This window comes from Crocuta crocuta, unplaced genomic scaffold (assembly GCF_008692635.1).
Source record: "Crocuta crocuta isolate KB4526 unplaced genomic scaffold, BGI_CrCroc_1.0 scaffold258, whole genome shotgun sequence".
NCBI classification, from domain to species: Eukaryota; Metazoa; Chordata; class Mammalia; order Carnivora; family Hyaenidae; genus Crocuta; species Crocuta crocuta.
In genome coordinates, this window is record NW_027532842.1 from 2,580,209 (window position 1) to 2,593,442 (window position 13,234).

General features: G+C 40.7%; 1 protein-coding gene across 5 annotated transcripts in view; it reads right to left on the reverse strand.

The window, feature by feature from the left end:
- Positions 1 to 6,950: 6,950 nt before the first annotated feature.
- PAN3 (poly(A) specific ribonuclease subunit PAN3) overlaps positions 6,951 to 13,234 on the reverse strand; it is a 114,658-nt gene continuing 108,374 nt past the window's right edge. For 4 of the 5 annotated variants that reach the window (XM_077745455.1, XM_077745454.1, XM_077745453.1 and 1 more), the window contains 2 exons: positions 12,309 to 12,447; positions 6,951 to 9,954 (listed from right to left, as the gene is read on the reverse strand). In XM_077745455.1, the coding sequence (XP_077601581.1) occupies positions 9,814 to 9,954; positions 12,309 to 12,447 (280 nt within the window). In that variant the 3' untranslated portion in view covers positions 6,951 to 9,813. The remainder of the gene's footprint in view (positions 9,955 to 12,308; positions 12,448 to 13,234) is intronic. The other variant, XR_013330587.1, reaches the window with a different exon arrangement.

Here is a 13,234-nt window from a genome sequence, read left to right on the forward strand (position 1 = left end):
TGCCTACTCTTTGGGGGTCTAAAGACCTTGGATCTCTCAGCTGGCTCTCTCTGATGCTGTGTATTTAGGACGTATGTTACCTTGTAAAGCCGGTCAAAGCTGGACGGGCAACAGTGAATTGCTGCTTCTGGTAGAGAAGAGTATGCTGCCCTTTAGGCAAGTAACTTAACTCTAGAACCTGAAATGTAATAGAAGAATCTTTACTTCCTTCCCTGTGTGTCACATTCCTGTGTCACGGCTCTTAGTATAAAAGGACGGGACAGTCCACACACCCCCAAGTAAGGAAGCAGGTGGTCCCGTGGGGGCTCTGCTGGAGAAGCATCTGGCCAGCAGAGAAGTGAGGCAGGCCTCTCCACCATGAGCCCAGGCCGGACCAAATCAGGCCAGGCCAGAAGAGGGGCAAAGTTTTGTTCTTTCTCTTCTTCGCACGTACAAAAAGCACCTGTGACAGTTGGCGATAGTATCGATCAGGTCACCAGAAGGAGGTTCATCAGGGAAAATAAAAGAAGACCTCAATCAGCTGGGCCAACTTTTCATATCAGATAAGGATCCAGCAATGAGTGAAAACGAAAACCTTAACTATACATACGATATCTTGATTTCGATAACCTAATTCTAAGTTGTTCAAAGACCTCAGTAAAACCATCTTTCCAAAAGAAAAAAAAACACAACTTCAGAACTTACGTCAATTCAGCTGCTTCAAAGACTCAGGTTTATAGCCTACATGAGTCCATCGGTTAAAAATGGTTCCCATCTAGAGTGTTCACACAGAAAGGAAAATGGAGGCTTGCAGTAGCCAAGTGCTTGCCGCAGACTGGTTCATTAACCAGCACTGAATGTTAAACAGCACTGAAAATTAAGACACTAGTTAACCAATGATATTATTAGAACCATTTGGCATTTACGACAAAGATAGTTGGCACTAACCAGGAAAGCAGCCTTTCCTTTCAGGATCTGTGAGATCACGTTATGTGTAACAGTGTGGGTGGAACAGGACTGAAACCATATGGAAGTCTGTATCTAGTTAAGTCTAAGAAGCGATGCTCAGACCTTAGTTTTAGCCCGTGGAACAAATCTGTCCAAACCCTGAAAAGTGTTATGTAGGTCTTCTAGCTGTGCCTTGTTTCCCAGTCCATAAAGAGGGTCAAACTCGAACAGATACTTGCCAGCCCCTTTTAGTTGTGAAAGGAGTGCATCTTTGACCGACAGTGGTAGTAACTGTATGTGTATATACGTGTGTGTGTGTTGTGCGATGACTATTTAAGGAAACTGGAATTTTAAAGTTACTTTTATACAGACCAAGAATATATGCTGCAGATAGAAGTAAGACTTAATTTGGTCCTACATCTCTAGTCATTATGAATGTATTTTGTATGCTATCTTCATATAATAAAATTAACTTCCAAAAACATCTACCTGTTTTCTACAATATGCTTATACATGAAAAAAGGGGGTCACAGGTTTTTCCGTGGGGGTGGAGGGCTGNATTGAATACCAGTTGGGGGACACAGCACAAGAAAAATCCAGCAAGCCCGCTGAAGAGAGGGGCAGAGTTTTCTCTCAGTGCCACAAGATGCTGCTCTAAACCATCAGGGTGCTGTCAACAGCAAATCAAAAGCACGATCACAGCAGGCACATCGCCCAGGGAACAAAACACTAAAATGAACGCAATTAGAAGTAAAATGTACAGACAGAGTACATGTGCTGGCTGCAGACGGAAGTGCCCTCAATTAAAGAAAAGGCTGGTTTTCCCAAACACTAACTTTGAGCTAAGAAACAATCACCGTAATTACAGGATGTGTGTGCCCGCTCGTCTGTGTGTGTGTGCAGTAGAGATTGTATGCAGGAGGCCATACGAAATAATTTAGGCAAAAGCCTCAGACACTAGAGCTTCTCTGAGCGAAATTCTTCGCTTTTGTGGATTGTCCTTGAAACCGGTCATACCATCACCTTCCTGAAAGCACCATGAGGAAACTAGTCTGGAGACATGGCTGTACGGGAAAACAGGTCTACTTTTTTTGGGACAAAGGCAAGAAAAAGGAAAAATGACTCTTCCCAGTAAATTTGTGGTTAACTGAAGCGGGCACACAGCATTTAATCTTTGTGAATCTGAAATCCTTTAAAAATAGTGTTGGTTTTCATAACATAAGAGTAAAGTCACTCATGTAAGCACATGACTTGAAGAATGCTCGAGGAACTGGTGTCACGTCATAGTTTAGAAATTTTCTCATGACTCTGGAAACTTACAGGACTTTTGGGAATTGTTTTGTTTTGTTTTTTTCCCTTTCCTTCAGCAGAAGGATCGCCCAGTAAGGTTTATTGGACTCCTCAGTGTTAAACATATTACCAGACTTTTGGGGTTCACAGGCCAGGAAATTTTATGAAAATATCCTGGATCCCAACACAGGGATGCCTAACCTTCTATTTTCTTAACTAAGGATATTTTAAGGGTGGAAAAGCAAAACCCAAAACAACTAGAAGGCACAAATACTCTATTTCTTGATCTGGGTGTGGTCCATAGGTGTGTTCGCTTTGTGATAATTCATGGAACTATGTACTTACCTGCAAACTTGTGTGTATCTGTGTGCTATTCTTTGATAAAAGATTAAAAGAAAAAAAAACATTTAATGCCATAATTTTCATAGATGACCAATTTGAAAAAGAGCATGAGCTTAATCTCAGACGAAAATATATTAACTTCATGTGCAACAACTATTCTAAGTGCTTTGAGGAATAAAGTCATTCAATTTCCAAAGCACTCCAATGTGATTGGTACTACTGGCTACCCCACATCAATGGGAAGGCTGAAGTAATCCAAAGAGCACTTCAAAATCTCACCATCACATGTACCACCTGCCAGCACCCATACTCACATACCCTGCCTTCCCTTCTGGGTGGTCAATTCACAACATGTCCGCACACACTTGGATTACTTCCGATATTCAAGGACATGACTCCAGCAATTCACCACTCTTTCAACCACCNATCAGCCTGTCCCTTTCCCATCAGATCATACAAACAAACATGCTATTATCCCTCCCATGTTTAAAAACAAAAAAATCATCCCTACTTTCCTCTCCAGCTGCGGCCCGTTTATTCTTTACAGCAAAATTCCTTGATGTAGTCAGTCTCCACTTCGATCCCCCCCAAGGACTCTTAAACCCACTGAAACCCAGCTCTCAGTGTCACACACTGAAACTGCTCTTGATAAGGTTATCAGTTACCTGCAAATTGCTAAATCCAATGGCCAATTTTCAGTCTCAGTCTTTCTTGACTCATCAACTTGACCCTTATCCTTGAAAATACCCTTTTTACTTTGATTCCAGACATCACACACTTTCCTTCCGATTCCACTGGTCATTTCCATCCCTCCTCACTAGTTTTCTCTTTTCTCTGACCTTTGAGCACTGTTCCAGTTACTGCCCCCAGACCATTTCTCCTTTCCCACTATGCGAACTCCCTTCATGATCATGACCAATCCCAGGGCTTTAAATGACATCTATATAATGACTTGCAAACTACTGGTACAAAGCAGATCTCTCCCCCAGCCTCGAAATTCACTTGTATGCAAATGTTAAACTGACCATCTCTTGATGCGGTGGCAAACTATTTTCCAAAAATAGCAGCAACCACATCTCCCATCCCACATGGGAGCAACATGCTCTTGCCACTTCCCCATCAAATTCTTCTCCCCTAGAATCAGACATGCCTTTGTGACTCACTTGCAATCAACAGAATGTGGCAGAAATGACATTGCATGAGGCCGAGGCCAGGCCAGAAGAGATCATGCCCTTTCTACCCGAGTCTCCTGGTACACTCATTCTCCAGAAGCTCCCACTAGGGACCCAGGTGCCAGGATTAGGGAAGCCTCAGCCACACGGTGGGCCCGTGTGTCGATACTTCCGAGGACAGTCCCCACCAGAGCCCAGCCTTTAAGTCATTCAGTCTAGATGTCAGATCAGGATGATTTCAGCCCCCAACCACTGAAATTTTTCCAGCAGAGGCCCCAAATGTAACGGAATAGAGATAAGCCATCCCAGCTGTGCCCTGTCCAAATTCCTAACCCACAGAATTCCTGGGAATAAGAAAACAGTTGTTGTGTTATGCCCCTGAGTCTGGGTCGTTCATAACAAAACGACATGTAACCACAACAAATGTGTAGTAAACATCTGAAACTGCACACATCACACCGAACTCCCAACAATCTTTCCTGGCTTCCCCACCCTTCTTGCCCACCCTCTAAAAAAAACCCTTTGTTTCTAAGATGCTCTCTTTCAATTTAGAAGAATCCTCCTTCCTGTCAGCAGAGGGTCAAGATCTGAACAGTGATTCTGACTTCTTTTCTCACTCCATATCCAATAATCGAGACATCCTTTTGGCTCAATCTTTAAAATAATCAGGGGCACATGGGTGGCTCAATCAGTTAAGTGTCACACTCTAGATTGTGGCTCAGGTCATGATTTCAACTTGTGAGATGGAGCCCTGTGTCAAGCTCTGCGCTGACAGCATGGAGCCTGCTTGGGATTCCGTCTCCCTCTCTCTGCTCCTCCCCTGCTGACCCTCTCTCTCAAAATAAAGAAAGAATAAAATAAAGTAGGGGTGCCCAAGTGGCTCAGTCAGTTAAGCGTCTGACTTCGGCTCAGGTCATGATCTTGCAGTTTGTGAGTTTGTGCCCCGTGTGGGCTCTGTGCTGACAGCTCGGAGCCCGGAATCTGCTTCGGATTCTGTGTCCACACCCCTCCCCCAACCGCCCTTGCCCCGCTTGAGCTCTGTCTCTCAAAAATAAACATTTAAAAAAATAAAATTAAATATATTCAGAATCCAATCACTTGGTGCCACCTCTACCACCAGGTCCAAATCCCCGCCATCTTTCGCTTGAAATATTGCAAGAGCTTCCTAACTAGTAGCCAAAGTGATCCTTTTTAATTGTACCAGGTTAGTCTTCTGCTTACAATCTTTCTGCTTCTCCTTTCAACGTGAGTAAGCACCCAAAATGGTCCTAAAATGTTCTCCGAGGCACAGCCCCTTCCCCATTACCTTTCTGATTTCACTTCCTACTCAGGCTGCTCTAGTCACATTGGCCCCCTTGCCATGCCTCAGATATGCCTGGCACATCCTCTGACCAGGAACTCTCCTCCCTCCCATATCCACACGGCTGGCTCCAATACCTCAAATCCTTGCTCAAATACCACCTTCTCAGTAAGACCTACTCCCCAGATCATCCCATGTGAAATTCCAGTACCCCCCCACCCCCCACATCTAGAGTTGCAAGATGAAACACAGGATAGACAATTAGATTTGAATTTCACATAAACGATTTTTTTAAGACAAATATGTCCCACGTTAATACTTGAGACATACATAAGGCTAAAGAAGAAATTATCCATTGTTTACCTGAAACTCTAATTCAACTCTGTGTTCCGTATTTTTATGTGCTAGATCTCGCAACCCTACCCACATCCTTAGCCTACTTTCCTTTCCCTCCACAGATTATTACTCCTTAACGTGCTACGCACTCGGTCTTCTTCCCGCTAGAATGGAAGCTGCATGAAAGATTCGTCTGCTGTGGTTGCAGTTGCTCGGTCGGTTCCTCTAGAGCAACGCCTGACCTAGAACAGGCATTCGGGAAATGCTGAATGAATGAGTGAATCCAGTCATTCATCGCACTGTGTGGGGCGCTGGCGCTTGTATTGCCAGTGCTTTCTTACCCACCATGCATACTGCTCTTAATGGATTTTAAGGACGTGTTTTAACGGCCTTTCTTCACTGCCCCTCTTCCCCCAAACCTGTACAGGAGGACCGGTTACAGATACAGCCCTCAGTGTGCAGCTGCTGAAGGGGGAGGGAAAACACTGGGTTTTGACCATTCAGAGCACAGGACATGAAAAACAACAAAGCCATTTTATCCCCATTTAGAGACGTAACACTCGCATAGCTTTCACAATAATGTGTTTTATGTTTTCTCGTAAGAAATTTAAATCTCTCTTAAGAAATTTAAATTTAAAAGAGAAATTTAAAAGATCCCCAGAACATCCTCTATTCTAGGCAGAGTCTCCCTTCTTCCCCTTGAACCTACAATGGTCATTTTGATTTGCCACTGAATTCACTGTTGTTTTTTTTTTTTTTTAATTCAAGACCCTTCTACACTGATTCTCGCTCTTCTCTGAATTTCTAAAAGACAACTCACCAGTTCCTTCAGTTGAAAATAAACCCCCTTCTCTTTAAGTACCCCTCAATTAGGCCTCAAGTCCCTTATCACTTTCTATTCTGTTTTTCAACTTTTCATTTCAAATGTATAGGAAATAAACACAATAAACCCTAGGTACTCAGATTCAACAAAGGTTAACAAGTCTGCCACTAAAAAACATCTACCCTCAGGGTGCCTGGGTGGCTCAGGCACCCAGTTCGAGCCCGAGCCTGGTGCCAGGCTCCAGGTTCCGTGCTCAGGTCAGGCCTGGAGCCTGTTTCAGATTCTGTGTCTCCCTCTCTCTCTGCCCCTCCCCCGCGAGCACTCGTATCTCTCTCTCTCTCAAATAAACATTAACAAAATTAAAAACACATAAAAAATTAAAAAACCTAACCCTTAGATTCTGAATAATGCTTCTGGAGGACTTGGGGGAGAGGCACTCTTCACCTATAAATTACCTACGCTGTGCATCGGAGGCTAGCCACATAGCATTCCCTATCCTTCTTTCCTAAATTACAGTGCAAGCCACACATTCTACAGAATTGCTTGGGTAGAACTATATACTTTATAAATAACAAGTACTCATATCTGCATTCTTAGCACCCAGAATAGATCCAAGTAGGCACTTAGCAGCTATCTGGTAAACTAATGAATAAGTCTGCCACCAAGTCCTCCAAACACACAGGAAATATTCAGCCTTTTAAATCCCAAACACAAGGCAAACGTAATCTTGTTAAATGAACTGGTACCCCAGAAAAGGACGAACTTCTCTGTAATTCTTTATTAAAAATATTGCTGTACACATAGAGACTGAAAACAGGATTAAAGATGAATAACCCATACTTGGGACCATGACATTGGAACTTAACATACTGGTGCTTTTAGGGAAGTTGTTGACATCCAAACCACAGAACCAAGGTCAAAAGCAAAATACAAAGGTACCCTCAAATATATTTACAATGAAGTAAATACACTAACAGAATTTAAAATAGGTACAAAAAATTGAAATGACCAATGTTACATGATTTCAAGGGTTGTCCTTTCTGTGCTTTGATCTGTCGTAACAGGAAGGTGTGAGACGTTTGTATCCTTAATTTGACTACTCTCAGATATTACAATCTTCCTATGAATTAAAAAGACTACCTTTGAGACAACCTCTTAAATGGAATTACACTATGGAAAGAGGGCTCCCCCAAAAAACACCTAGGCAGAACTAATAAGAGTTCTACTGAAAAACCATTCCCAATAAAAACTAAACGAAAAATAAATATAAAACAAAGCTTAAAAAAAATATGTATTACCTGACACCAACTGTTTTCTGGCCGACAATATTTACTCATGAAAACATATCAGCTGTCTACCTTTATATTCAAACCAAGTCCTGAGGTTACTAGGGGCTGAAGCAAACTAGCACTTAGGATGCGAACATTCTTGGGTTTGTGATTTGAACCTGCCTTGCAGAGGGAAGTTTGCTGGTCGATACAGGATGAGAAATTCAAGCCCTATTTTACCCCTGCCCTTCCTTATTAGCTTTCACAAAACATTGGTCCACAAATTAAATTTTCAAAAAGTTCCCAGACCCCAAAACTAAAATAGATGATCCCCTTTCATTTTCAAAGAAAACAATATTGGAAAAAATCTCCAGCCCGCTTATAAATTAAGCATTTCATATTTCTTCTAGAATACAAGTAGTTCTTTTTTGTACAAAAGAATTACAATATGATTTGTCAAAAAACATATAAAAAGACAGCTGCTCTTCCTCAAATACATGAGCTAATGATAAAAGACTTTTGCATGTTAACGTCTCCAAGTTCTTGTTCCTTTTACATAAAAAAAGAACATCATGGTGGCAAATGTTAATTATCCTTTGAATATTGAACATTATGTTCTTTTAAAATCCATCCAGATCAAATTCAATAATTGATTTTCTTTTTAACTCAACAACTGATGCTACCAAACGTGGACTCAAACACACTTGTTAAAATGTGTAAAGCATGTCTTTAGTCTTCAAAGCTTTCAGGTGAAGAGAGGTGGGTTTTTTTTTCTTGATGCAAATCTCAAGGCAGAGAAAATCATTTTAAAGCTTATAAAAAGTGGACAGAGAAATATTAAAAACTTCTCTGAAAACTACAAATATGTGTAATTATTAAAATTGAAGACCGTAACATCAGTTGCAAGCGCTTGGAAGTCTTTCCTGACCTTTTGAGTTTCCACATTTTCTTCATAGTTGCATGGTGAGCACCCAGTGCTAGTAAAACATTCAGTGCTGGGAAAGGAGATATAGTCTTCATTACTGTTTTTGTTTTTTGTGTTTTTTTTGTGTTTTTTTTTTTTGTTTTTTTTTTTTGTGAAAGAAAACTCCTATGTATTTGGCAGTCTTCGGTATCAAAGTATAGGTATTTCATTAACTAGAAATTCCATGAATACCCAAGTTTGGCGACATCTGCACGTCCAAATATTAAGAAAGTTAAGAGGAGGAAAATTTCAAACTTTTGAGATTGACTTATTCAGGAATATCCCACATAGTGAAGTTATTATCAAAAGTACTATGACTTTGGACTAAGCAGTGACTGCAAAGGCACAGCAGATTGTTATCCCTCCAGATTCAGGCTGTAAAACTTCAGAAAGCTCTTGATGCCAGACCACTGCTGTGTTTAGTTCATCTTCTGAACAGTGTCTCTGTGTCTGTATCCAGTGTAAAGTACCATAATAAAGCTGTGGTTCAAAGAATAGAACTTTATACAAAAAAGCAAACTGGAAATAATCTAAAGCAATATGCTCCTGAACTTCAGGCCTTGAACACAATTTAATTTTTTTCTATTAAAAAAAAAATTGCATAAATGTAAGTATATCTGACGAGCAGGGAAATGCCTTTAAAAAAAAAAAAAAAGACTCTGGTTAAATCTGGAGCCAAGAGCTCTATGTGCTCCTTAAGTTCCTGTTTCTCCAATCCTTATTCAGAAAGGATTTAAATCTACTAATACGGGAATGCGTATCCAACAATTCAGAAAAAAGATCTTTCTCTGTTCTTAAAAACAAAACAAAAACCCCAAAATCTCAATTTGAACTAACAGTGGGTGGCATACAGAGCTTGCATACAATACTCTTACAAGAATGACACACTAGACGGTACTTCTGTGAAATCATTTACCTGGTCCATCATGTTATTCAGGGCAACCCATCCCCAAAAGAGCAGATTCTGCAACCCTCAGTGACCAAAATGCTGCCCATCATTGTTTCCCAAAAATGTCCTTGCAAATAGTTTCCCTTAATAAGTATACAATGTGGCAAAAGTTCAAAGATCAGAAAAAAGTCTTTAAAAAATTAAAATTAGTGCATATACAAGTGGGAAAAAATCAAAAGCCGGAACATCATTCACCTAACGATGCTCCTTAATCTAAAATAAAATCTTCACAGATATGGCCCCGACGGCAGCCACAGCTCTAGGGTAAGGGAGACATTCTTCCTTTCAAGTAACAGTGTACCTGACTGAAGTGCAAGCAGCTACGCTCATCTCCTGTCTGCCCCCCAGACGTGACGCGAGAGGGTGAGGACAGTTCAGCTGGAGTGCAGTGTGCTCTGGGCCAGGGTCCTCAGCCACGTCCTGCGTGCTGTTTCAGCAAATACTACAACTGACCGTTTGCGGCTGCGATCAGTTCCTGAAAAGTGTTCTCGAAGCAGCGCTTTAAGTCACTGTAAGTCACCACAAGTACACTCTTCTCGTCTCTGGAAATGAGGCTGATTTTTTCTGGCACACCAGCATCTAACTGAAACAGACGGAGACACAAAATATGAAATTCATACCAGGCAGAAGAGAATCCACTTTACCTATTTTAGGGCAACTTTTACAACAATGATAAATTATTTTAAAAATTTCTGTCCTGTTCCCTTTTAGATGCACATTAACATTTTACATCACTAACCAGTATGCACACTTTCCAACTCGGATGTTTTTTTAGAGTCCAGTGTTTCCACCTATCTTTTCATACTTGTTGGCATTATATTCCATCATTTAATTATTCCCTCCATTCTTTTTTTTTTCCCCCCAAAGTAAGCTCAACGCCCATTGTGGGCTTTGAACTCATCACCGAGAGATCAAGAGTCACGTGCTCTACCAACTGAGCCAGGCAGCCGGCTGCCCCAGTACATTCCAACTGTCTTGTGTGACAGATGCCAGTGCAATGAACAGTCATCTACCTAATTTGTTTTCTTCTGTGGAATTACTTCCTTAGGAGAAATACTTCAAATATTCATAATGAATCAAAACGTACAAATAATTTTACAGCTTAACCCGTAGAGCTAAACTGCTTTCCAAAGGGTATCAGAAACCACCGAATTATGAGTTGTACCAATTTCCAAGCAACTCCATATCAAATGCATACCTTGAGATTTTTATTTACATTTTCTGATATTACCAAATGTTTTCATACATTTACTTATGTTATTTCCACTTGTGTGAATGCCAGTTTATAATCTTTACCACTCATCTGTCAAGATTTGGTAGTAATATTTTAATGAGGTCTTTATAAAGCATCTATACTAATCCTCAGGTCATCAAATAACTTATCTTAGGTTTTCACTTTTTTTGATTAGTTTGCAATGTACATTTTCCTTCCTTTTCATTACTTCATTCATCAAAATGTTTAAAATTTACTAATCCTGAACGCTCAAACTTTCAAATCATTTTACCAGCTTATTTGTCATAATTTCCATCAAAATACACTATGTAAAATTTTACTTTTTATATCACCAATATGGCCATCCATGCTGTTTAATTTGTTACACTCTTTTCAAACTTAGAAAATTATCACACTTTCAGATTTGGGGTAAGTTTTACTTACACTTATTTTATGAAGTGAAATAAGAATTTTCAAGTTTTTAATTATCCTAATATTCATTAGATAATCTTCACGCAAGAGATCTGTCTGTGGCTTAATCTCCGAGGATCTGCTTGTCAGTGTTCCAGCAGTGCTACATATTTGTAATTACCACTGCTCTGATACCATGGGTACTATTTTCTAAAATCTGGTAGAATTATTTGCCACTCACTGCTTTCAAGAAAAATGTTTTCCCCTTAAGGGACGGCAAACAAATACACACTAAATTAGTTCAATGGCACATTTAGTTTGTTCTGTCTTAATGAAGATTATTCAAACAAGGCAACGTCGTGCTTAAAAACAAAAAGCACATTCCCTGAGGAGTGAGCACCCTGGACATGAAAGATGCTACCCCATGTGCCACGGCAGGTATTTCCTCCTCTAGGGCTTCTAATTTAGGGGCAGTTTAGACCAGGGCTCAGCAAACGGTCTCCATAAAGATGGCCAGACAGTAAACGCCTAAAATTTCAGGGCCGTGTACAGTCTCTGTCACATATTCTTCTTAGTTCTGTGTTTGCTTTTTGTTTTCACGATCTTTTAAAAATGTAAAAAATATTCTTCACTTACAGGCTCTACAAAAAACAAAAGACAAAAAGCAGACTGTCCAGCCCGTTTGCAGACCCCTGAGATGTAGCTATAAACCTATCTACAAAGACCAGTATTCACTTCTAGAGACCTGTTCTACTGGAATTCCAAGTAATTCATAAGGAAAACGCATTCCTTCTTTCCTCTGGGAACTGTCTCTCTCCTAGACCTTTCCAAAACAGAAGGTCACCTCTCAAATGAATGTACGATGTATCCCCATCTACTCAGTCCACCTCAGCACTTAACTGTCCACTCAGAACACTGGGCCTCCGGGGCTTTCACTACGGCAGTGCTGGGCCCCTGTGCCCGCAGCTCATAGTAAAGGAGTGTAACGTGTAGGACACCGAACATGAAGGACTCAGAAAAAAGGGATTCAACTGTTAAAAAAAAATTTCAAGAGTAAATTTTTGCTTTTCTCACTCCTTGCTTTCGTGACATTTTATCACAATAAAAAGATCCACAATGAAAAATCCTGTAATTATTCATGTAGCTGTTAAAAAAAAAAAGGCCTGCCTAGTCTAGAAATTAAGTAGATACCCCTAACAATTATTAATACAATGTCTTTTGGCTGTCTAGACTACATCTACGTGTTAGGTCTCTTAGTATTTAAAGAAGACACAACCCTGCACTGCGATCTTAAAAATCTAGGTACAAATTACCTTGTTAAGACAAGAAATGATATGGCTGAGGTCAATCCAAGGGGCACCCGCTTCTGTCACCTGATGGAAGAGATGATCCCTAAAGAGTTTCAGCAGGTAGCGGTCTCCAGTCTCCGACCAGGTGGGATCCTTCTGAAACCTGGGGAAGGTCATATTTACCTCAGTAACTCATGCTGTGTGCCACACAGCTATACTGATTCTTCAGACTCAACAATGAAGTTTAATTTTATTGTCTTCCTGATAAACAAGTATGGTGTGTGTGTGTCTGTAGTGTTTTATTGTTTTTTTTTAATCCTCCAAAAGTTATAGGGAAGCTAAAAAAAATTGCCTTTTTCAAATTTTAGGTGCCATCTGCTAAATATTTAAAAAATAATTCCATGGGGCCTAAGGGTGGCTCAGTCAGTTAAGCCTCTGACTCTTGATTTCGCCTCAGGTCTTGACCTCCTAGTTCATGAGGCTAAGCCCCACACTGGGCTCTGTGCTGACAGCATGGAGCCTCCTTGGGATTCTCTCTTCTCTCTGCCCCTCCCCTGCTTGGGTGCACGCACTTGCACATGCTCTCTCTCCCAAAATAAACTTTAAAAAAACAATACTTTCATATAACATGAAAGTATATGAAATCCAGTTTCTAATTTTTTTTTTTAATGTTATTTCTAGGAGAGAGAGAGACAGCATGAGCAGGGGAGGGGCAGAGAGAGAGGGAGTGACAGACTCTGAAACAGGCTCCAGGCTCTGAGCTGGCAGTCAGCACAGAGCCCGACGCGGGGCTTGAACCCACGAACCGCGAGATCATGACCTGAGCGAAAGTCGGACGCTTAACCGACTAAGCCACCGGGGCGGCCCTCCAGTTTCTAATTCTTAAGGGTAATCAACCCTTACACACTATTTTATAATTGCTTCCTTAGTTAAGCTCCTACCATTAGATA